This window comes from Ambystoma mexicanum, chromosome 6q (genome assembly GCF_040938575.1).
Source record: "Ambystoma mexicanum isolate Mex_15411 chromosome 6q, UKY_AmexF1_1, whole genome shotgun sequence".
Lineage (NCBI taxonomy): Eukaryota > Metazoa > Chordata > Amphibia > Caudata > Ambystomatidae > Ambystoma > Ambystoma mexicanum.
The window spans coordinates 1,404,841,440-1,404,868,138 of NC_090937.1; the positions used below are offsets into that span (position 1 = coordinate 1,404,841,440).

Here is a 26,699-nt window from a genome sequence, read left to right on the forward strand (position 1 = left end):
CCCTTTCATAATGAACCCTCCATCCATCAAGCCTTTGTAGGCTATTGCCAGCCCTTTCCCTGTTCTTCACTTAAAATATTCCCCAGGAAACATCTTGATACTGGGACGAAGAAGAGACCAACTGGGAATACACATCCTCATTTTGTGAATACAGACAAACGTCATCCTCATTTTATTAATACACACACATCAGCCTCAACTGTGTACTGGGATGAAGAAGAGGAAAGCACGAGTAAGGCAGAACTATATTTCTGAGGGTGAGCGGTCTAGTCTTTTCTGGACTCTTTATGGTGGCAGGAACTTTAAAGGATGTCATCCAATTGGAGAGGGAGTCAGCTGCTGTGTAAGCAGGACCGCGGACCGTTCAGTGCAGGCAGACCTCTCTGGATCAGCTGTGTGGCAAGTAGAGAGCTCAAGACCCAAGAAAGTGTACAGAGCTTATGCAGCGGGAAGCGGAGCTGAAGGACGCTGGAGGCTGGTGGAAGACCGCAAGAGGGGTGCCAGCACGACCGAGCAAAGTGGTCAGTGATCCCGAGCTGCAGGTGGAGCATCGCCGGGTGAGCAGAGCCACGAGAAGCTGCTGGGAGAGAGAGCAAGTTACTGCGCAGGAAAGAGGAATCCTGTGATGGTCGAGGAGCTCGCTAGGAAGCTGTAAGTTCCAACCGGTGGGTGAGTGAACCACAACGGAGGAACACTGGGCTGGCTGCCGCATACAAATAGCAAGCAACGAACATCGATTTAAAACAAAGTGAAAACAGTATAAGCACTTTTGAATACCAAATGAACTGAAAGCAATTATGAGTCCTTTTGAATACAAATGAACAGAGTGGATGCAAGCGTGGAGCATTGTTGAACATTGAGCAGAGTGATAGAAAGTTTGGGAATCTGCCTGATACAAGGAATTGTGCATTATATGAGAAAACAAGCACTGGCCAGGAGAATTCCAGAAAGTGTGACAAATGCATGGTGGCCAAACAAGCCACAACACTGTCAGGAGAGTGTGCCACTGGTGAATGAACCAAGCATCACTGTCAAACTGAAGTAGTGGCATAGCGCTGATGGAAAAGCATCCAAGAAGGGGCATCAGTTGTGTGACCTGGAATGGTAGGACCGTGTGGTCCGTCAACTATGCCTAGACCGAGTGCCCCCTGTATGGAAAAGCCACTGAAGGCACCTACAACAATGCTTGTGTTTTACAACAACCTCCTGTGTGGATCTGAAGCTAAGAAACTGAACTGCCTCCATGAATTGGTGAAAAGTGACCATAGTATAAGAGCTGGGAAGTGTCCCAGGCAGTTGTGTTTTGAAAGCTTGAAGATTCGTACTCTTGGGGGAAGGGAACACCTGTTGTCTGTTGAACTATTGTGAACTTGGGGAAGGGAAGCTGATCACAATAGCAAGAGCTGGAAGAAGCTCTGAACTTTACTTTTGATACTGTTTATTTTGTTTCTGACATCCCCACATATTGTATACAGTCGTGAGGGCAAGTACAGGTTTTAGACCGACATTTTGCTTTGGACTTCCTCAAAAAGACTATCCATAATTTATACCAACTTAGTATAGGGCAAGTTAGGCCTTATCCAACCCTACATTTCGAGTCAATAAACCTTGGTTGCCCAAATTTGAACCGGTTGTCTGTCTGCTTCATGATGCCTTCATATCCTGTACTCCTTTATTTCCTTTTCCATCTTTTCCATCTAGTTTTATTTTCAGAACATCAACATGTTTACCCAATTTATTTTTAATACAAATGTAATACAAATGTAATATGGATATAACAAAGTTTAATATTCTAGAATTAGATTCATGATAAACGTGACATAAAGAGTATTAGTCCTGTGTTTGTTACCATGAAAGTAGAATCATCACCAACATAATAATGTTTGAGATTAGCTATTAGCCCTGTTCCTAATACTATGTTAGTTGGTATTCAAGAATCAAAATGGCACCCGTGACTTATAGAACACCAAAGCGGAGTGGTGGAAAGAAAACGAGTTCTGTTTCCATTATGATTAATACAGGTATAAAACAGAAAATGGTGCCCGTGGCTTGTGAGACGCCAAAACCACGTGGAGTAACATCCCAGAAAGTTAGCTTACAAGCTGAATCAGTAAGTCACAACAATTAAGTTAATTATTTGTCAAGTGTGGACAAGATTAGCCAAACATTTATAATTCTAATGATCTACAGAGACTTTCATTTAATAGGACATAATAATTATGCCTATCCAAGTTACACCTTTTTCTTTCCTCAAATAATCATTTGTAGTTCGACTGTCAAGCAAGCCACTACTTGGTATGCAATTAACTAAAAAGAAACTTAGAGAATCAAGCACAAGTTCCCTATTCAAATAAGGTCAGTTAAATTTCTCTGAACGGGTTCTGTAGACATGCATGATAACACTGATCCTGTAGGTCGCTGCCATACCCCGGAGCAGACGTTGGGGAGAAGAGAGTTTGTGTGCTGCTGCATACTGGAACCTTCTGTGCCCTCTTCCCACCTGTCGCCTCACCCTGGCGTGGTGCAGTTTGTTGCGGTGCCAATATCTCAGAAACTGTGCATTCTATGGCCTTGAAATGTGGTTCTCAGGTTTTGTTCCTCATGTCAGAACTGGTTGAGAAACAACACTTTGTTGGCAGGCAACATCTCGCAAAAATCCACTGGAAAAGTAATTTCACCTGATGCGGCAAAAATGTGGAATCTTCTGGAATGCTAACTGCCTTCACCTTCGCTTCTCAGGTCTATACACCTCCCATACATTTTTGGTTTTCCTTCCTGGTGGACGTTGTTTACAGCTTCGTCGGCAGGCCACAAACACATTTTAACTTTTGCTGAAATCCGGGGAAAACGGTGGGGTGTCCAAATGTCATGTAGCCAGTAGTGTCCGTAGGGTCCTAACAGGTCAGTATGCAAAAGTTTGTGAAACATTGTGGAATTGTATAAGGAACAATGCTTTGCCAAGCCACACATCAACAAACATATGTTGACTTGTGCTGGAATCCAGGGAACGGGGTGTCCAAATGTCATGTAGCCAGGATTGTCTGGAGGGTCCTAACAGGAAACTATGCAAAATTGGATGCAGATTGGTTCAACAGTGTGAAATTGTATAAGGAACAACGCTTTGCCAAGCCACAAACCCACAAATCCTGCCACAGACACATTTTGACTTTTATATATAGATGGGAGACCCATCTGGATACATGTAAATTAATAAATAGCACCGAGTTAGAGAACTAATCAGGTCATTACTAATATATTTTTTTACAGTTGCAAGGACTGAGATTATAAACAATGCCACCTATAAAACTATGCTTCAAGATTATATATCCACAAATGAAAAGTAAGTTCATAATACGAATAACACATCTCTTAAGATTCATTAAGATATGATATGAGATTAACCAATACATAACTTTCCTTTTTCTCCGCTCTGTGTACTCTTGCTCCCCATTTTCTTCATAAATGAAATGAATTGTTGTTGATTTGAATGTATACATTGTTCCTATTTAGCCCTGAAGAAGCTCAATCAATTGGTAATGTATGTGACTATAGATGAGTGAAACGCGCGCAGGCTAAGAGAGGTTGTTTGTTACAAACTACTATTTTAACTGGACTCCAAATTCAATATTATTCCTTTATTTTTCCTTTTTTTGATAATTGTTAACTGAGGTAATTCAGAGGAGATTGTGAACCCAAGGACATCACACAGTTGGTGGAGTCTGAAAATATAGTTACATCATAAATCTGTTTGGCACAGTTGATTAATGTTTTAGAGTACCACAAATGAAATATTAATGTACACTGCGCAGGCAATATCGATGGAATTGGCTTTTTTTTTTTTTTTAAACAACTGAGTGCATGTCTGTTGACCTTCACCATGACCACAGATCTTATCCGAGGCTCAACACCCCCCATGATTACTGTCCTTTTAAAAATGACATTTCCTAATAATGAGCCCTCCACCCAAGAGTTGTCTTGCAGCGTTACCAAAAGATTTCAAGCAATCAGCTGATATAGACCGTTTGTTAAACTGTCAAGGGTGGGTGGGTATAACTGACCAAGACAACCCAGACCAAACGTAGATTTAAATGCAATCTTGCCTGTAGCCGAGAACCAACGCTGGAACTCTGAACTGCTTGATTCGAATGAGGCTCCCATTTCAAGTAGTGATACCTAAAGTGTAGTAAAGTCAACAAGCCCAAACTTAGAGCCTACAAAACAATGATGACAATGCCAAGAGACTTTTTGCATACACTATGCCATTGTTCAGACTATCCAGAATGGAAAAACTAGAGAAAACAGAGGTTTTCAGTATGAAACAGAGCATAAGCACAGCTGCCGCTGGCGAGTGGAGAACCGAGAGATGGAGAGAAGCGCAAGTTTACATCCAAAACTGGTAATAGGCTGGATCAGTTTGCAATATCCCCTAGTTGTTCAGGGCTAGAGTAAATCAGTTAATTCCAGGTCCTTCCAAGTTGGACAAAAACAACAACTCTGAATGATTACACAAATTACCTGCATCCACTGTTCATCCAAATCTGATCTTTTGTATTTCTATAGGTTTGCTCTTGGGTGGAAGGGACTAAGTACATCAGGGCATTGTGAGGTTAATGCATATGGTGAGAGGCGCAGTTTTACAATTCATGTCAGAATTTACCCCCATTTGGTTACCTACATAAATTGGATTGCATTTACTATCAATAATGGAGTCATCGCAGGGGGAGAGGGAGAACCACAGAATGGGACTGGGGATTCATGAAGGCTAGGGGAAGCCAGCAGCTAAGTGATGCAACTCCTTGAGGTTGTGATGAATCTTACAGATTCCTCACTGGTTCCCTGCCTAAAGTCTCCTGCCAGGTGACCAGGGAAAGGGAGATGTTTTCTGATCCTTACCTTGGAGGTCGTGGTCTGCGGAACGATCACCTGGGAGGAGAAAAGGCCCTATGGAATGAGAGGACTCTTTGGGATGAGACACAGTATTTGTCCTCCTCTAGGGAGGATAACTCCCCAATGCCAAATTATGTAATGTCGTGTTGCAATAACAATCTTGCTATTCCACAAGTTCCGCTTGTAAATAAGGGTGGAAACAATTACCAACACCTGCAATGTTGCAGGAGTAGTCAAATCATTAATTCCAATGACCCACACCTGAGGGAGACAGAGGCATAAAATTCCCCCTCAGGTGCAGGCCATGAGAGAGTAGGTGAAGAGCAGTAGCAGTAAGAAGCAGCAGCGTGACTCGTGCAAGCAGCCCGTACTGAAGCTTAGGACACTGGGACCACTTTATAGCAGATTGCAGCTGTCAGTCCTGAGAGGGTCTGTGCCTCACAGAGTTGGAAGGGTAGAGGTCGCACAACGGGAAGCATGCAGGAAAGAAGCTTGCCCGTTGGAGGCCCATCTTGCAGAGATTGTGCAGTGAGAAGCGAAGACAAGGGAAGCTTTCCTTCGACAGGCTGCCTCAGGTGGCTGGCGTGCACCCGAGGCGTTGAGGAGATTTCTTGTGGCTGGCGTGCATCAGGAGATCTCTGGAGCCAGGGAAGCTCCAAATAGCGGTGGCACAGGCAAAGTCAGACTGAAGGAAGCAGATTTCCGAGAAGGCAGCTGTCCCCAAAGCAGAAGCCCTGTGAGCAGCAATGGGAATGGAGGTGTGTGGCTTACCTGGTCAGTTCACAGGCTTTAGTGACTCTGGAGCACTCCATTCCCCTCTCCGTGGATCATGTAGGCGTCCGGCGAGTGAGCAACGCTTGCATCAGTGACAGAAGGTCAGAACTCTATTTTGAATACCGAAAGATTGAACAGAAGCAGATGCGGTACTTGCGTACAAGTGAAAGTGAATCCCAGGGTGAATTCGAAACTAACTAATGAAAAGCAACATGTTGTAACCAAGGCAAATGACTAATGCTAAATGTGTGAGTCTGTGGAAAAGCCAGCAAACCAAGGGGGCAATATTGTTAAATACTATGACCTACAAGCATTGCCCATATCAACAGAGACTAAAACTTAGGCAAGAGCAATTTAGTCGACATTGCCAACAGCATAAGGGGGCCAATGAAAGGTCCACAGAGGAAGAGACTTATCACCCTTACTTTTTTCAACATTTACTGAAAGCTGTTCGAAACTCACATTGCCAAAGCCGTGGGAGAAGCAGAAAGAAACCCTATCCTTGTCAGTCATTGGTTACTGGTGTGGTGAAGGAAACAAGAATGGCAAAAGGCTGTCATTCTGGGGAAGAGATATCCAGGGGGAGATGAGCATCATTTGTAAAAGAATATCAAAGAACACCAATGTGAATCTTGTTTTTTACTGAAAGCTACAATTTGTTGAACACTGTGAAGTTGTTGTGAACCTCTTGTCAGTGGAGCTAAACCACAAAAGACCTTTGGAGGAATGATACTGGCAAGGGAGTAACTCAGGTGGAAGTTGGAGTAGAAGAGCTTTATTTAAGTATGAAGGAGGGAGAGAGGGCAGGTAAAGACATCCTTCTAGCTAGGACTCCCTTCCTGAATGACTAACTGCCACTCCTGGAACCCTGAGGGAACCCAGAGTTCCACTACTGTTGAACATTCTATAGGCTTGCATTTCTGTATGCAATGCAAGTACCACACTACAGGAATTTGCTAAAAGGACACATCTGCAAGACATTTATAGCACACTGGATCATATGTAAAGCGACAACAAATAAAGTTTGCATTTCATGTAGAAGTTCTATTTGCAGCATGTTATGGACTATGTCCTCGTTCCCCAGAGGCAGCTCCTTTTGGCTCCTGGTCATCAAATCTAAATTTCGATCCTTGTACTGGCCATGCGGGAAACCACGTAAAGATGGCAAGAGCGGGAATATATAGTAGAATTTGGGAAATGTGAACCCCATCAAAAGTGCTGAGCATCCCTCTGTTCACCCTCCAAACTGGCCCGGTTCGTTGCTTCTTGCACAAAGATGTAAGTGTGGTTTATGTGACAAAGAAAGTTTTGCACCCCACATTTTTCTGGTCTTTTGCTTCCTTCTCTCCGGTGACATGTCTCATTTGCACATTTCTTTTGTGGCTATTTACTTGGTCAATGTTTACAAGTGCATATGCGGCATGTTTTCAGTGTAGTGCACTACTGGTATGTTTAGGGGCTACCTATGTGTGCCCTGCTAGAAGTAGGCAGTGGCATATTGCACCCCATAAGAGCTCAGGTGGTGTATCGTGCGTGGCATATCATGGCTACTCTTCTTTTACACTAGGAATGAGCGCCATATGACCGCAGTCTGCGCAACTCAATCCATTCATAACCATATTCTTTCAGACTGTCCCTTTTTGCGGACGTCATATTTTGCTCATACAGCATTAATCCCATCTTCATATGACGCATGCATACTAGCTCTTTCATTTAACATATTGATGGGCGTGACCAGATGAGTGGTACTCGAACACATTTAACGAATATTGCTGTGGCAACTCAACAGCCACATTATCACAGCGGAGCGGAGATGCCACCAAAGGGTAACCAAGGGGGGGTCCACGGCCACCCTGATAAAAAAGCTGCCCGCACCCACCAGCCCGCCTGCCTTTTATGAATGCAACTTTGTGTACCACCCCAAGATGTCCAGTGACCTCATCAGGCCACCCCTATGAAAAATGTCTGGGGGCGCAACTGTCACAGCTTCCAACTTCGACAGGACACACAGGACACGTGGCTTATCAAGGCCATCTCTGCTAACAGCACAAAGCTTAACAGCTCTATTGGAACTTGCCTGGCAAAACCTTTGAAATTCTTCCCAACAGGGATCTCTGAATAAATTATCATTGATCATTACCATTGTCAATGAGAAAGGTTACCTTTCTCTCCCGATGAACCATTCAAAATATGAATGGGGAAACACGTGTTGAGGGAATAATCAATGAGAGAATAATTGATTTGGAAAAACCATACGGATTCATTTATATTTTTTAGAAATTGTTATCAAACTGCTTGTATAATATAGGTGTGAAATAACACCAGCATGAGAGACTCATACATCTGGTTACTCAACAAACTTGGAATCAAATAATTTCAGAAATGGTGTGAAGCAACACCGGTAAATTAAGAATAAAACCTCAAATAGAGCAAAAGCTCAATAACGACTCAATTCAGTGTCAGCCTGTTATTCTTATATTTGACTCATCTGAAAACATTATGCTTTTTGAATTCTAAGGTTGGCGCATTAGAGAATCATTCCCATTCGTACTTACTTTTACAGCTTCGAACTTGGCTGCAAAGCCGAAACACGTTTAAGCTCTAATGTGATTTCACGTTTTATTTAGCTCACCCACTATCTGAGCCCTTTGCACAGTATTCCTATACCAATCAAATGTAATCTGGATTTAAATAAAATGTCCACCAAATAATCATTAAAACCGTTCAAACCCCACTATACAATCCCAGACAAAGATGGAAATTTCATTTTCATTTTAGGGAGCAGCAAGGAAAGGTATACCAATATCTCACAGAAGGTTTGTCATTTTTAAGAACTTATTTGCTGTGTGACTAGTGATAGCCTCCAGTTGCCTTTCTTTTCTTCAGCCTTTTAATATTAGGTCTACCCAATAATGTTCTCTTTATGGACACGGCACCGAATGATCATCTTTACAAGGGAGGGACCCAGATACCCCTTTTATACAGTATCGTACCCCGTACTGAGGAAGACTAAGAAAGATGTCCTACCAGAGCCATGAGCTACCAGGAGGCAGCGACAGTTGGGGTTCACACAGCCCCCTGTGCTCCATTCTTCCTGGCACGCCCAATAATACCTTCACTAACATTGGTCCCCGACTGCTACCTATAAAAGAGAAACTATGCCGACCGCAATGGGGAGCCACGCTTTGGCAGATATGAGGACATTGCTAAACAATATGTATCTCCTTCAAGAAATGACAATGCTTGTGCTACGCGAGCTGATGAACAGTAGAATAACACTCATTGCAGTATCCGTGTCCCTACGCCTCTTCACTGCCATGGGCCAGGGTGTCAGCATGCAGAAAGGCAGGCACCTGACTGTGAGCAGACTTTGACCCGGGGACAGGAGGGGATACTTCTGTCTGACCCCAAAATGGCCACTGGACAATTCAAAGCCAGTGTGGTGTGCACTGGGATGGCAGTTGTACCAGATTACCAATCTAAGCCTACAAACCAATTGGAAGGACTAAAAGGAAGCTCAAGAGGATACAACCAACACAAAGCCTCTTTATGGAATCAATCAAAATGACACAAATACATATCAAAGGCTCACCGAAAGAAGACTAATTGTGACAGTTAGCGGGAACCTGCGGAGAGAGAACACGAGGCCAGATAGTAGCACAAGAGGGGCAAGAAGCTGGAGGCAGAGTGGGCCACAACATTGTGCAGATTCCAGAGAAGTTGAAGGACGCAAGAGAGCCAAAAAGGCAGAGGAGAGCTGAGAAGCTGGGTAGGCCGAGGAGAACCAAGAGCGCCAAGAAGCCAAAAAGACCCAGGGAGGATTACAGGTCATAAAGGTCACACCTGGAACTAAAGAGTAAGCCCAGAGATATTCAACAGTGCCGGCTGGTGAATGTTATAATGGGTGGGGGTAATTATTTTTTCAATGTTAGCGCAACCTCAAACCTTCCAAGGGGAGTTCCCCCTCAGACAATATTTTTAAATGATGGGCCGAAAATGTGCATTTTGCTGCACAATTTCTCAGGATAAAATGGATTAAAAAAAATGCATACGACAAGAGATATTCCAACCGCTTCAGACACCAGGTCACCAATCGTACACAGAAACATTTAGGAGAGGTACATCATGTATGTGCCATCAGAAAATTGTGCTCCCAATATTTTATGCATATTTGGCCATCATGATTAATGAAAGAGCTAATAAATGGTGCCACTATCAGACCAACAAAAAAAACTGATCACATGCCAGTAGAAATCACATTGGTTGAAAACATGTCGTCAGGCACATTAATGCACAGCACTGTACGCAGCGGACACATTAGCAACAAAAAGCATGTGCCAACATGCTCTACCAATCAGACATTAAAAAAATGGAGTCAGGCAAAAACAGTCAATCACTCAATGAGGACTCCACTAGGGAGTTTCAAATCCATATTAAGTTATACAGTTTATAGTGTACATCAGAAGGTTTATTAGCCTCACTTGTTGATACTGCTTGTAGTTTGATATGATATTTATTACGCACTTAATACCCAGAGGTTTCTATGCGCGGACCCGGGAATTGAACATGTGTTGTTGTGTGTCGTCTCTTTTCAAAGGCGAATGCGTTGCCGCTGAGCTATCCTCCCGATAGCGTCCCATTACCTGCTCGAGTGCCAGGGAATGATATCATGCCCCTCCTCGGCCGTGATGTCATTTTCTGCCCCTAGGATATAGCCAGAAAAACGCAAGGGGCCTGTGGCACACACGAAGGAGTTGAAGGAGGGACTTTTGTGCAGAATGAAACCCAACCAGTGGATGAGACTATAGTTTGCTGGCTTCAAAACGAGCAGAGGGCCATATCCCGAGGTGCAAATATCCATGCTACTGTCACACAGTATATGTGTGACAGTAGCACTATATTCCCTGGCGTGACTGGTTCCTATATGCCTGCAAGTGCGGTAGGCACTCTACCCCTGGGAGTTATATACTGGGTGCTATATACCGGTGACTGGGTTTAAAGGATCTGGTACGCACTACATCCCAGAGACTCTTAAGCATAGTGTTCCTTCAAGCCTAGACCAAACTTGTGAGACTAGATTAAGAACCAAAGGAAAACTAGTAGACCTCCCAGATAGGAAAACAAGGATGAACTTTGGGTTATCCTTACCCTACATCTTTTGTTTAGGCTGTACATACAGTCGAACCACCATATCCTTTGTGGAGCAACATCGGGACTTATAGACTTTTATTGCATTACTCATCCTGACAACAAGAAGAAAAGTTGTTTGAAACTCATTACATGCCATGTGCTCGGTTGGTTCAACACAATACCGGCAAGTCAAGCAACAAAGGCATTTTAGTCATGGTGGACATTGCTGCCACATTTAATTTGCCTTGGAATAGCATCCGCAACTCCTACCTTATACTCCACCTTTTGTTCATCTCGTAGTACCTCCATGTATAGATTAAACAGCAAAATGTCACGTTTTGACATGCCATGTGTTTTGGGGTTTTCCATGCCTCCCCAGCGATGTTCCGTGAGCCCCTAGCTCCTCCTGGCCACAGACTCACACAGACGTGTACTTGGTTCGGGCTCCCCGGTCGCACTGCTGATGCAGGCACGCCCCCTTTACATAAAGGCATGCGGTGGAGTGCAACTTCACTCTGCCATGTGCCGAAGCCCTTAAAGGGGCAGCACCACACTCCTCCTTTTCCATGAGGACAAGCAATACACACTCGAACTTGCATTAATCAAACTAAACTCGAAACACTAACAAAACTAAAACACCCAACATTACCCTGTGACCCCTTTATTCACAGCCGCCCCAGGGCCCTCCCGCCCCCATGTATTGCAGACCATACCACGGCCTACACCATCATTGATCCAAGACATAGTCGGTGAGGCAAACAGGTTTCCCACGCCCTGTCCTCAGGGGGTATCTCTTGCTCGCCTCAGGGAGAGGGGTTCCGCTGGTACTCGGTACACTGATAGGAGACTGAGGTAGGGGTCCGGCACCCCCACGCTCGTCGGATACGTCCACAACATCCTGGTCCTGGGCTCCCCCAGTTTCTCAAATAAGCTGACATTCCTTGTGACCGATGCGTGGCCATCCGAGGCGGTCACCATGGACCCTTTTACCACAACCATGTCCAGCGGCTCAGGTTCATATGTCAGAGATAACTTCCCGCAGGGTGCCTGTTTCGAATAAGCACTTTGTCCCCGGGCACAAGTTGTTGAGGTCGGAGGCATCTCCTCACATTCTCCTGCTCGATCCTCAGCCGTCTGTCCGGTTCCACCTGCTGGTCATTGATGACTCCCGGTTCCTTCTCCCAGACCTTGGGCAGTAGCCCCCTTGGGCACCGCTTGAACAATGCTTCCACCAGGGCCACTCCCGTAGAGGTGTGGAGGGGTTGTCCGATAGACCCGCTGGAACTGATACAGCGCCCTCTCCAGGCACCGCCCTTGTCCTTGTGCAATGTGGAACACCTTATTCAAGGTGCGCATTAGTCTCTGCCTCCCCGTTGGCCCTAGGCCAGAGCGCAGTGACTTTCTGATGTTGCACTCCATAATTGTCCATCAGGGCTGCGAATCGTTCGCCTTGGAATGGGGCCCCATTGTCAGAGCATAGGTTGTGGGGGGTCCATGAGCAGCAAACACTATCTCCATTGCCACCACCACGTGTTTGAAAGCCACCGACTCGAATTCTACTTCTGGGTACCTGGAATACTCATCCACCACCACCACCAGGTAGTGAGTACCTTGCGAGGTGGAACCAAAGTCTGCATGGACAACCGCCCAAGAGCACGTACTGCGGGGTATGGCTTCAATGGCGGACTCTCTCTGTGCAGGAGACGCAGCCTGGCACCCTGGCACCACACGCATGAGGCTACATACTCATCAACCCGTCGCTCAAGCCATGGGAACCAAACCTTGAGGCGTAGGCAGGCCTTGGTCTTTGCGGCACCTTGATGTCCTTGATGGGCCAAACCAATTACCTCTTGGACTTTGGCCTGAGGGACCAAAATCCAATCTCCTCGCAACAGCAGCCCGTTTGCCGACAACAACAGTTCTTCCCGCACTTTCCACAGCTGCTCGAGCACCACTTTAGCCTCCTGCGTGCGCCCTGTCAACGACTCCAGCATGCTCGTCCAGGACCCTTGCTGCATGACCGCTCTGAGGATGCGGAAGCACTCATCCTGTGTGGCCACGGCCTCCAGATCCTTCAGTGGCAAGGCATTTGGGGTTGCCGCCTTGATCACCAGTTGCACGTGATCATCTGCCTCTTCTGCGCAGGCATCTATCTCGCCCTCGGTGGGCCCCCTCGGATGGCGAGACAGATAGTTGGCCGCGTTGTTGGAGCCAGGCCGGTAGACCAGCGAGACCCCGTACTCCAGAAGCGCAAGCATCCACCTTTCGATCCTCGCTGGTGGTTTTGATGATGATCCGGCCAGGATTGGGAGCAGGGGCTTATGGTCCATAACCACCGTCACTGGTCTGCCCAGAATTTACAGCTGGAAGTGCGCGCACCCCCACAAGACTGCCAGGGCCTCCCGTTCTATCTGAGAGTAGCGCTGTTCGGTCTCAGACAGTGCCTTGCTGGCATAGGCCACCAGGCGGACGCTTGAGTCAGGCCCTACTTGTGTCAGCGCAGCCCCCAGGCCGAACGGACTAGCGTCAACGATTATCTCGGACTGGAGGGCGGGGTCAAAGAACGCCAATGTGTCTTCCTCAGTGAGGGCGCGCTTAATGTCCTTGAAGGTTGCTTGCTCCAGTGGTCCCCACTGCCACACCGTCTCCTTCGTGAGGGCCTGTAGGGGATCGGACCTGGACGCCAGGTTTTTGATGAAGCGGCCACAATAGGTTACCATGCCCAAGAAGCTTCTGACCTCTGACACGTTATCGGGTGGCCGAGCATCTTTAATGTCCTTTACTTTTCGGGGATCGGGAGACATTAAGCCGAAGAATTCGATTTTTGACTTCAGAAATTCACACTTCTCCCGATGGAACGTCAGGCCCAAGGACTGAAGTTGTTTGAATGTCTTAGCCAGTTTGTGCAGGTGGTCTACTTCAGATTTGGCGAATACAAGAATGTTGTTGCTGATGTTCAGCACGCCCTCCAGGTCTGCCGGTGCACCCCTGATTATGTTTTGAAAAACCTCAGCCGCCGAGGACACCCCGAAGCGGAGTCTCTTATGCCGGTACAGGCCCCGGTGAGTCGTGAATGTTGTGATGTACCTGAACTCTGGATGCAAGAGGACTTGATGGTAACCAGCCCTGAGATCAAGCTTCGAGAAGAAGCGGGCCCCTTGAAATTCTGTGATTATATCGTTAATAGTCGGTGTGAGATGTCGTTCTCTGCGGATCGCCTTGTTGGGGAGTCTCATGTCCACGCAGAATCTCACTGAGTCAGGTTACTTTGGTTTTCTGGCAACCACAATAGGGGACACCCAGGGTGTCGGACCGTCCACCTTCTCGATGATGTCGAGGTTCACCAGGGTGTCCAGCTCCTTGTCTACCAACTCCCTCAGGTGGAAGGGCACCCTGCGATGCTTGAGGGCAATGGGCTGCACCGATTCGTCGATGTGCAGCCTCACTGGGTCGCCGGTCATGCGTCCAATCCCTTGGAACAGTTTGGCATACTTATCAAGTAAAGTTTGTATATCCTCCACGAAGTACGCAGATCTTACGAGTCCCAGGGCTTCCGCCGCTGCACAGCTAAGCAGTGTGTTGGTGCTGACAGGCGTCACATAGAATCGTGCCTTTATTTTCGAGGTCCCGTGCCCCACCTGAGCTACAAAAGCACTGTCCAGGGGAATAGGATGTGAACCCCCGAACGTGGAGATCCGAGCCTTCGGGGCAAAAAGTTTTGAGGAGCAGGCCATGGCATCATAGTGTTCTCTGGCCATCACATTAACAGATGCTCCCGTGTCCACTAGCACAGGAATAGGAGAGTCATTGACTGCCACGATGCACCTCGGCTGTCTCCGGCTCTTGGACTTAAGGGACTCTATGCTTGACACAAAGAAGATGTTCTCTTCTTCTTCCTCCTTCTCCTCGTCAGGTTGTATGCCCTCCTCCCCCTGATCCTCCTGGGCAACATTGGGAGGGCGAGATTGTCGAAGAAACCCAGACCGCACTGGGCCCCTGGGCACCATCACCGGCAGGGACACTCTGCACACCCATAGTGGTCTGCCAGACCAAACCGATCACATGTTCTTCCTGCTGCTGAGCACTCTGCAAGGTGGGGCAGGTCGTACCCACACTTTAGGCATGCCTCTCCTGGCTTTTGGCCCTTGTCGCAGAAGTTTCCAGGATGCGGGGTAAGGTGATCCCAGGTTCTCTCAGCACCTGCCTCTGTAGCTTTCCTGAGGAACATCCTTGGATGAGCTGGTTTCTGACCATGTCGTCAGGATTGTCCCATGTGCATGCCACCGACAGCCTCCTGAGACAGCCATAGAAAGTGTCTAGTGTCTCATCCTCCTTCTGGCGAGTGGATAACATAACAAAACGCTCATAATCCGCATTGGCCAGGGGGAGGAAGTAATTGTGGAGAGCAGTCTTTGCTGTGCCATAGGATGCATCTGCAGGCTGGAGGGAATCAAAAATGTTGTGCACCGCAGGCCCTGCGGCGTACAGCAACATGGCCAGCTTACTGTCGTCATTGGTTCCCATTGTTGTTCGAAAATACATGTCCAATCGATCAACCCATCTCCTCCACCTAGGCCCAAGATTGGATGGAGGGCCAGATACATCAAACTCAGGGATGGGTTGAAGGGCCGCTGCGGGCCTCATCTGGGCCATGGCTGGAAGTGGAGGCAGGGGCTGTCCTTGAGGCTGTGGTTGCTGCACTGCTGGCTGCCCTCCATCCTGGTTCGCTGGATCACTCATGGGTCAAGCACCCAAGTACCCCTCTTAGATTACACAGGGGCCGCAACTCACCCAGCCAGACAGGCTTACTGAGGCCACCTTGATCTTCAAAACTTCCACACCAGGACACCCACAGGAAGGATACCTGCAGGCCTTCTTGATCTTCAGATGTCCACACCAGCACTAATCTAGGGCATGGAGCTTGCAATAGAAAATCCAAACAAAGTATATGGCCACTGCAGGTCAAACAAGACCCAAAGTCCAGTGAAGAGTGTCCAGAAATTGAGCCAGGGAGGTCTAGGGAACATACATAGAATAACCAGTATCCCCCCAGTACCCCACCTTCACTCGATGATATTCACCTTGAAAATGGAAAAATAATAATTCCAGGCATGTCCAAGTAGAAATAGCTGTCTGCTATTCAGTTTTCCAAAAAGTAGGCTTGAATGGCATTTGTGGGCCCCTCTGGAGCGCCGCGAACATCCCGTGCCTTGGGAGACAAAATGGCTGCCGCTGCGTGGACTGCACCCACCCCAGGCGTAGAATGAGTGGATTCCGTCCCTCGTTCAAGACACAAATTCAATCATCTGTCACCGCCGGGCCCGAGTGTGTTTCCAGCCTCGCTGCCACTGTTGTGGGGCTTTTCATGCCCCCCCCAGCGATGTTCCGTGAGCCCCCAGCCCCTCCTCTTCACACGGAGACTTGTACTCGGTGCGGGCTCCCCAGTTGCACTGCTGACGCGGGCACGCCCCCTTTATTTAAAGGCCTGCAGCGGAGTGCAACCGCTGCATGCAGAAGCCCTTAAAGGGGCAGCACCACACTATGTGTGAGCAGACCATCCGTTCTTAGTTTGAATCTGCATTGCATTTTGGGCAGTTTTGCAGTTTGTTTTTAATTCAGCGCTACAAGTCTAAGAATGCAAAGAAGAAAAGAATAGCATTAGATGATGTATTAGTCATGCATAGCGTGGACCAACTGGGCGCTCTGAATCATTATGAAAGATGGGCCAGGACCCTGGGGCAGCCTGTGTTACAGGGGACTCATCGTGTAACTTGACTAGAGAATGTAGAGCAGATGGCGGCTTGCTGTGAAGACAGTTTATGCGAGGGCTGCCTGGTCCCAATGACCTCATTAGTGCAGGATCTCAGGCTTCCCAACTCTGCTTCTTTATACCAAAATATGTACGTGTCCTTTTCTCGTCTGGCTAAAAGCATTCAGCTCCAATTCTGATACGAAACCCATACTGTAACAATGATCAAAGTCTTCTAGATTGCAAGAAATCGCATCTGATTTAGTCTAGTAGTTCAGTTGTGGTTGACCCGAGCCCTAGCCTTGGCTTCCCCACGCGTTTCAATTATGTGATCCTGGGCACACAACGATTTTTCTGTATCGTATTACCCTGATTTGTGAATCTGTGGACTTGCAGAAGTTCTAAATATAAACAAGGCATTTATTCTTAAATATTTGACTTCCAGGTAGCTTTCAATTTGGATAGGCCTTTGTAGACCATAATTGGAAACGTTTTAACTCAAATAGAAAATTGCTTGTGGTAGAAATTAAGGAAAAACTGTTCCAATTAGTGTGCAATCCCTTGTCACCGAAGGCAAATGGGATATGAAGTTTAAAAACCTATCTAGCTTCACAAATGTTTGGGGCAACATCTATAACCCCTATTCTAGCCACTATAATCCGTCAATCAATTAAGGCTCCGCTCAACAGCAGTTTTTTGCACTCACCAGAATGTCTTTGTGTCTTTGTGTTAAAACACGGAGGTGTTGGAATTCAGGATTTCAGCCAATAGATGCTCTTGGCTCGTCCAATAATCAAGTTTAGTGTTGCACTTGCAGCAAAAACAAATCTATTGCTTGACTTGCCCGTCACAGTTCCTTATTTCACAATATTTAACTCATCGTGCAAAAAAACATTCATAAAAGGAATTCTACCCACATTTCTTTCTCTGTTTGTAGGGTATGATGGAGCTTGAATGGTCCCCTCGCTATAGTCCTGGACAGAATTGCATTTACTTAGGTATCTTCTTTCGGGACTTAAAATATGATTTGTAATAACAGCACTTTCATTCAGCCCTTCTTAGCAGTATCAAGTATGTAATATTATCACCTAATTTAGGTGAACTCTGACTTCAGGGGTGAGCTCTTAATTCTGACCTATCTCACCGGATTACGGCCATGGTCAGGGAAGATGTACAGCTTCACATTAAGAGATTCAATTTAGTAATTACCCTGATCCGGCTAACCGTATCAGGGGGTAACAGCCCGGGGCTCAAGGTACTTACTGGTGGGCCCTGGTGCCGTTACCACCAGATATGACCCACCAGATAGGGTATTATTGCTATTAGCCCTCCAGGTTGCCAATCTGGTAAACCAAGTTGCCGACAGCAATGTTTTTTTCTATGAATAAACTGGATGCCTTGCAGCGTTTTGTTCATTTATAAAAAGTACTTACACAAGATGGCCGTCACGGTACTGGAAGACAGGGCTCCAAGTGGAGTTCCATTTCCATGGCGGTCAACAGGATCACGGTGGGCGGCGGTGGGGCAGCCTCCGCCGCTGAAGGAAGCAGGTAAGTGGGGTTGGGGGCGGGGGTGAGAGGGACAAGCAAAGAGATGAGAAGGGAAGGGAAGCTGGGGACGAGGATGAGATGACAAGTGAGGTAAGCAGTAGTCAGGTTGCCTGCAATGTGGGCTTGGATCGTCGAAATTCAGCCCACGATTTAAGCAACCCGATTGGTTGCTTCCCCTGACCGCGTGCTAATAAGTCTGGAATCACCTTTTAAATGCACACAGCTTCTTTTGTGGGAAAATTTCTTGAGAACTATTATTAATCAGTAACAGATGCCACAGGATGATGCATATATTGCAGGTTAGTATCATTTTGGTAGTTTAAAGTCAACACTGGGTAATGCGACGAATCACAGCTATTCGTCCCTTCTGCCCAAAGGTGAGATTACCACTTTGAGGCTAGGGAGGTGAGCCTGCTCTGCAACACTCTGCCTAGTGGTCGAGGCAAGTGGGACATCACTGGGACAGACTCCACCTTTGGGAACAAGGTCTTGCCTAAACCACGTACTATAGCTGCATACATGGGACTGTCTATTATACCAACTAATGTGACATTTTTCATTTGTCTGAAGTAAAATGCAAAGAGAAACCACTGTAGAAAAGAAAAGGAAGATGTTGCTTTATCAAGAGACGTATATTTAATTGGGATGAGTCCGATGAGAAGATAAGAGCTTTGTGCACAGTAGAAACCTTCTGACATCACGCCTTGTGGAGTTGGAGTGAAGGCGAGTTTCGGAGCTCACGACTTCCAACGAGGCAGAGAATGTTACTAGTTAATAGTACGAAACGCCAGAGGCCTGGCATGTGCAGATGCGAGGAAAGCATTGTGAAGAGGAAAGAAGGAACAATGGTATCCGGTGGTGACATGAAGACAAGTGCAGCATGGTGGACAGGACCCCCGAACGACACCGCCGAGATCACCATTGTGGGAAAAGACGATAGCTTCCGATCATCAGTGCCAAGGTACGGCAGGGACCTGACAAGGAACCGAGAATGGTGAAGCCGACTATCGAGAAGAGGGAGAAAGCTTACCCGAGCGATAGCCAAGCCCTGCCACCTTTACAAGCATAAAGAGAGGTACTGAGGGAAACAGGAGAAGTGGGAGGCCGCCGGGGCACCATTATCGATCTGAAGTAACTCGCCCCAGTTCTAAGGACAAAAAGTAAAGATAACACTGTGTAATTGGAATTGTAAAAAGCAGAGGAAACAAGTAACAAATAACCCGCTTGGGAAAGAGGGTTATTAGAAGAGGAGAGAAACTTGTTGCAGTCATGAGGACGAGATATTAAAAAAGGAAACCAGTCAACAAGGGAAGTAAAAAAATACAAAGGGGGTTTACCCAACCCAGGTGGGTAACAAGCAAAGACTGGAAACAAATGCCCTGGGAGGAAGGGAAGATACCCTTATGAAAAGGATAAAAGGAGGAGAGAGTTCAAGACGGAGAAACCATTCCAAAGAAAGCCTAAAAAAGGGTCACGATAAACCCAACTCAGGAAAGCCTGAAATTAAAGACTGGAAAGAGTCTACAAGGGATGACAAGAATGTGAGGAATCACCACCAGAGAAAACAGATAGGACCACAGAAAGCACGAAAACCAAGAGTGTCTTTGAAGAACTGATCTCAGAAACTATCCAAGGAGACTATGTTAAGAAATATCTGTACTACAGAGAAAAGTTGTAAATAAAGAGGCTATCTGAAGAGAAGACCAGGCGTATATGAGACACTCTCCTGGTCTAATATTGTCAGATATAGTGGTAGGGTCAGATAGAGTTTGGATGCAGGACACATTTACTTTGGACTTCCTAACAACTGACAAGCACCTTTAGTTCCTTTTGATAGGTAGGTTATTCCCTCTAGCAATAGGGAAATTAAGGCCTTTTATTTCTAATTTCATTAAAGATATTGAATAATGTCCTCTGCGTGTCCGACTCCTTCTTCCGAACCACCGCAGTAACTACAGGCACTAAAAGCAGGTGAATCTTCAGAACAAAGGAGCAGATTTGAGCCACATAAGCCAAAGTACCGAAGTTACAGTATGGTGAAGACTGAATCGGCCAGAGGGACAAGCAGCTCCAGTGCAGAAGGGTGCAGGAATGCTGGTACTTCAGGGAAAGAGGAACGGTCAGAGTGTAGGCACCATCAGTGAACAGTTCAATGTGTGGTCTAAAGAGTCTTAAGCAAGGCAGGTACAAATCTCCACGACCTGGCAGCTATCGGCGTGCTGAAGTGCTAGTGTTCTCAGTGCGGTGACAATGGCCAACAAGACTTTCAGAACAAGGCATTAAACTGAATTCAATCTGGAGACTGAATGTTATCCTTTTTGCTCTAAATATGCAGAATGAGGATGTTTTTAAGTCACGACTACTGTAGGGGAGGTCATAGGGATTGATGCGTATACGTCAATTCAACTGCAAACAGATGTTGGATCTCTACCATAATTAACTATCAGCAGTGGATTAAGAACATATGATCCTGAGGGGAGGTGGCTGCAAGCACATTTTATTGAGGGAAAAGGTTAGGGGGGGGGCTTTAACCATGGTTGTAATAGTATTTTATGGGATTTGAAGCAGCATGTAAATCTCATACATTCATATTTGTGGCATTGTTCAGTGAACAATGAAATTCTAGGACAGAGGACTACCACCTTTGGTTGTCCAGATGCTTTGAACTAACACTTCCACCAGTCCTGGTCAGAGTAGTCTATGCTGAAAGATCATGGAAGTGTAGTCAAAACATCTAGCGGGACACAGATTGCAGACCCTTGTTCTAGGAGAACTGAGGAAGTAAACCTGTCCCCAAGGAACCCTCCATTAATTAGTGGGATTAAGATGTTGATAAATATTTGGGAGGATGTGATTTTTGTATGATGGCAAATTAGAGATGCTCTGCATGAACATTTCAAGACATGGCAATTGGGCTATATGGTTGAGATGCTTTAATATTGTATTTTAAATGAAAAATGATGTGTATGTTAAAACAAGCATTGCCACTGCCAACAGTTTGGGCTTTTGTGTTGGCTACTTATACACAAGCCAAAAATGTTGGCTTTGCCAATGCTTATATTAAACAGGGCTTCAGTGAAGGATATGCATAGTGCTTATAAATAAACTGGCTGAAGGCAGACCTGGTTGAGACATTTTTATTACACCAGGTGTGCATTTACTGCTCCAATTAAATCATTAACTCTCATAAAACTGCTTTAAAAAAACACTAGCAGACACTTTGAGTGCAAAGTTTGATGGTAAGACATAATTAAAGCGAGGTCAAAGAGTTCCCATGAGTAGTTGTTTTGAGCGGGGAGGGGCAGGAACTGGGTGGGAATGGCCATAGAGATTAGCATGGCCATGGGCAGTAAATGGGTGGACAAATAACCAAACACTTACAAGCTGCGTGTCCCTCCTCACATACCATATCTCCCTATCCATCATCTAAAATCCCAAACTAAAAAGGATGGGTTGGGTTATAATGAACTGCAATTCAAAAAACAAAATCATGGATGGGCGCAACCACTGTCTAATATTACCAAACAAGGCAATCTCACCCCACAGTTTGGACCAGAACACAAGCTGTTGAACAGTATTTGCATTATTTAGTATATAAATTTAAAACACCCTAGATATCTCGGAGCGGGCACTAACTGGCTGACCTCCTTCCTCAATGACTGTTCATCCCAGGTTATTCTGGGCTCTTTTCTCCTCCCCCACCTCTACCTCCACCTGCAGTGTACCCCAGGGCTCCAACCTTTCTCCCTGGCTCTTTAACGCCTATCTTGCACCGTTTGCACACCCCATTCCCACCTTCTCCCCTAACTTTCAGTGTTATGCAGATGAGACAAAACTGTTCTTTAAACTTCCCTCGTGCCCTCTCCCAACATCCTCCATCATTCCTGAATGCCTATCTGCCATCCAGTACTGGTGTACTTCCAATGATCTCTGCCTCAATGACAGCAAGACTGAGATTCTTCCTATTGGAACTCCTGCTCCCTCTTTCTTCCCCTTACGCTGGCCATCTTCTATGGGATCTCCCCCTTCTCCTTCATCTGAGGCCAGAAATCTTTGAGTCATCTTCGACTCCTTTCTTTCCTTCCTCCCTCATATTCAGGACCTTGGCAAGAAGTCCCACTTTCAACTCTACTTCCTCAAAGGAATTCTTTCTTCCCTCACTTTCCCCCAGAAGCTCACTGTCTCTAGAGCTCTGGTTCTCTCTAGGCTAGACTACTACAATAGCCCTTTCCTTAATCTACCCTCTTCTTCCTTACAACCCCTCCAACTAATCCAGAATAGGACTGCAAGATTTATCCTTGGCCTCAAGCCCAGGGACTGAATCTCCCTAGCCGTAATAGCTCTCCACTGGCTCCCGGTTGCTGCAAGGATCACATTCAAATCCCTCTTCATCATCCATAAGGCTGTCTGGGGCCGGGGACCATGCTATCTACAACTGGCTCTCACCAAGCACTCTACCTCCAGACCTTTGCGCTCCTCTAGCGCCAACTCTCTGTGTCAAGCACTTCTCTAAACGGTGAGCTGGTGGCTGATCTCTCGCCTTGGAAGGCTCCCTCCTATGGAACAGACTCCCCGTTCCTCTTCGTCTTGAGCCGGATCTCCTCAAATTCCAGAAACCCCTCAAGACGTTCCTTTTCCCCTCCTCCTTCCCTTCCTCTCTCCTCTGCTAAACCCAACAGTTGCTGAGATTTGTGACCAGGGCCTTATGTGTCCTCTTGGGCCTTGGCCTCCCACACCCAATCGCCTTCAGCGTCCGCCCGCTCCCAGCTCTTGCATCGGCAAGTCTGCACTTATTTATTTGCAGCTAACCTCCGACCTAGGCACTTACAGCTGCTCACTCCCTAGCACTTCCCTCTGGGTACACCCACCACCTACCCCTGACTCCCTCCTCTCTCTTGGCACTTGCACTCTCTGAATGCTCACAAGGCCTAGTAGGTCCCCCGTCTATCTTTCAATGATATATCCGTTTTTGATTTCCATGTTCCCTCCCCGTTGCCCTGTGAGCGCTTTGAAACACAATTTACTTGATGTATAAGTGCCTTTCAAATGCAAAATAAATAAATTAAATAAATAAAACTATGGCTGCCCCCCTGAAAGATGGGTCGACAGACGCCATTCCACTACTCAAAAGTCTTCCATCCAACACTGTGATCTTAGTTGGTCTGTCCAGGTGTGCAACCAATCTGCTCCTGATTGGTGAGTCCCAACAACAATGACATGTGTGTGGGGTTGCTTGTGGTCACACGCAGAGGGAACCCGTCATTCGCCTGTTGTTGGCCTGACCAAGAAAAGTTTGCAGATGGCTGGTACACTTCTATAAGGGGGAAGACGGGCTAATAAATGATCCCATGGAAGGTTGCCCAGAGCAATGGCAGTGATTTTATTTCATTTAAAACCTTTAATTCATTACTTTTGACAGTTTGGATTATATGTTGCATGGACTTGCACATTGAATTATTTTGTAAAGAAAAGTCCTTACAGGAGCCATGGGGTACATATGGCGACATACGTGTCCACTCCAATAAATGCTGCTTGGCTACAGGCTCTAGCACTGGATGTTACACAGGCTCTAGCACTGGATGTTACACAGGCTTTAGGGTGGCCGTGTTCCCTGAAATTGATAAAGGCCACCATCAAGCAGTGGAGGCCACACAGGTAGCTCCGTGAGATTACCTGTACGCGGAGAACAGATTTTATGATATGCACTGGCCCCAAAGGGGCATTTAGGATTCCTAAGGGGGCAAACACAGCAGGACTTCCTCCGATGAGCTCTGAGAATGGAGCTCAGCAGCAGCAAATTGGTAAACCAGCAGGACCGAAAGGAAAAACATTCCAGAGAGCTGCATCAAAACCGCAGTTTAGGGTGTTTCCTGCTCCCACAAGCACAGCAGAGTGTTGTGCAGCGTGGGCTGCAAGCAGCTGTAAGAAGAGCTTCTTTCACACTGTAAATTACAATGAGTTGTAATTCCTCTTTATTTACTACCCATGATTGTTTTATACACACCAGTTGTATTGGTATTTCATTGAACAACAAGGTGACCAGATGAATCGAAACGCGTTCTATTGTGGGGTCGGCTGTGGGCACATGGCCTGCCTCGCAGGTGCAAGTACCTTTGTGGGTTTACCAGGATCACCCGGGCTTCCAGTTTTTGCAGGGTGCGACCCTGATAGGCCATGGGTGCACGGCCTGGGTGCCGGGGGCATCATGGATGCCCGGAGCATCCTAGATGGGGGGTGCCTGGTGTGGACCCAGGGCAACAGGCTGATACAGGGGGCCCAGAGAAGCAGGGACCTGCAGGACCGTGATCACACCGTGTGGGCCTGCAGGTCCAAAATGAGAGACGGACACATGGCTTCCATTGTTGGAGTCTGTAGCCGTTCTGAGGCACGTGCATGCAGGGACTCCCTTAATTAGGTCGGGCCATGACTAATACACTTGGGAGGTACACACAACACTCCCCATCTTTTTTTTAAAAATGTATTTGTGTTTTGAATCACAACTATTTACATAACAAAATATATAAAAACTGAAGAAGAGATTCTTTCACAATTGTTAAAAAAAACAAACAGAAAACACTCCCCCATCTTAAAAGGACAATACACTTGGGAGGGTCGCACATAACACGTCCCATTAGAATAAGAGCAGTGAGTGGAACAATCCCGCTGTAGGATGCTTTACTATTGGTAACTGAGTGGGTGATGACGCAGGTGGTGGTGGCGGTGCTAGAAATTACTTGCAACATGCATAGGGGAACAGCAGGGATCAACAACATGCTTTTAATGTATGATATATACAAATGATATAAGATATTAATGTACAGCTGAATAAGCAAGCAGCATGTGCAGCGTAGTAGAGGGGGATTAACGGCGAGAGATTTGCAGCGCTGGGCTAAGGTAACCTTCTAGGGGGCACATGTGTATCTGGAGGACTGTTTTGAAGGCAACAACAGCTAAATATTTTCTTGATGTCCCAGGAAAGAGGAGGTCCAGTGAAGAGGGGCAAGAAGAGGGACCGAGCCAAAGCAGGAGGAAGCGCCGGGGAACCGGAAACCAAGCAATATTAGGCTTCTGGAGCAAAGGTTATGAGGTGGACAGTTGTGGCTGTTAAAATTGGCCTGAACGAGATGAGGGGGGGGCACATCTTGGATTGGTTTAATACATTTAGACGGAATTTGAGGAAGGTGCAGCGTTGCATGGAGACCCAGCCAGCGTGGAGGCAGTGTGCAGACGTGGGAGAAGAATGAGGACGGATGTACATAGTGCGAGTAGCAAAACTGATATTTTTGGTAAGAGGAGCACATGGCCAGAGAGGAAGACCTACGAGGTGGCTGGACTATGTCTACGAAGTACAATGGTGGAGGTCACAGTTTGGCACGGTGGTGGACGAGAAGGGGAGGGAACTCAACTATTGTTTAGTTTGAATGTCCACTGCACACTTACGACGAGGCACATTCAGTAACAAAACATTGAGAAACACAGCAGCTTACCACAGCGTCCAGGAATTCGATGCACCTTTTCAGCTCTGGCCGTGAGTCACAGAACTGCCTGAAGAGAAGTCTTCCTATTGGCTGCTTGTCACAAAGGCTACTGTAGTCCTTTTCTGTGTATGCAAACAAATGTGAGACAAGAGTGACTATTAAAAAGCCCAAGCAACATGTGCCACAAACAGGCTGTTACTATCAATCATGCACACATAAGGCCTCGTTCTGTGCCTTTTGACCTTTCCCCACATCGTCTCACACCCTTTCTTTTTCTGCATGCCCTACGACACGCTGTCCACTCTTTGGCTGAAAATACGGCAACGGATTTCCTGTACTGTTCAGAGACCACAGCCTATGATTAGATATTACTATTCATGGCAAACTTCCTGTATGTAGTGGGGGTCATTTTGACACCATGTTATAACCATAGTTCAACTTCAAAGCTTTGATGATTTCTGAAAGAGGAGTCACAGCAGAGTTGGGAAACCGTATTCTCATGCCCACACTGACCTACACTGTCTGCATTCTGGTCCTGCTCATCCTCTACACAGCTATTCCCACCCCACTTAATGTCACCTATTCCCCACTACTCTCACCGCACATACTTGTTGCACGCTCCTTGGACTGCTTGCCCCACCCTCTTGCACATCGCCCTCCCATTAATTTTCACATGTAAAGCATGTCATTTCACTTATAAGAAAAACAACCGATTCATATAATCTACTGTGCAGAAGGAGAAGACGGACACAGGTGGCATGCTTGTTGGCATAAACTTATTTAGGCAACGTTTAAAGAGGAAACCTATCCCTCTCTAACTCTAAGAAGTGTTTCCCTGCCTCTACTAAGGAACTAAGGGATCGGTCAGAATGTCTAAGAGTCCACCGTTGTGTCAAAATGCCTACTTCTGTCACTCCCTTATAACTGATATAAAAGAGGTAGTGGACTTTCTGGTCCAGAAGGACTCCCTTCTTCTGGACAACGAGCCACAGTTCCAATCTTAGGTGGGAACTTCACCTGGGAGACAGACTCCTTTCTGCAGATCTCGGGTCCTTTCCCAGGAAACACATTTCCAGCCTGTAATGCTGTAAGGTTCTCAGTTCCAATCAATTCAACAGGCAAAGTTCTAAC

The 26,699-nt window shown here is 46.5% G+C and overlaps 1 protein-coding gene across 5 annotated transcripts in view; it reads right to left on the reverse strand.

The window, feature by feature from the left end:
* The window catches only part of GRK4 (G protein-coupled receptor kinase 4), a 1,171,195-nt gene that overhangs the window by 828,543 nt on the left and 315,953 nt on the right, over positions 1–26,699 (reverse strand). For all 5 annotated transcript variants that reach the window (XM_069632057.1, XM_069632058.1, XM_069632056.1 and 2 more), the window contains exon 3: positions 25,578–25,690. In XM_069632057.1, coding sequence (XP_069488158.1) covers positions 25,578–25,690 — 113 coding nt within the window. The remainder of the gene's footprint in view (positions 1–25,577; positions 25,691–26,699) is intronic.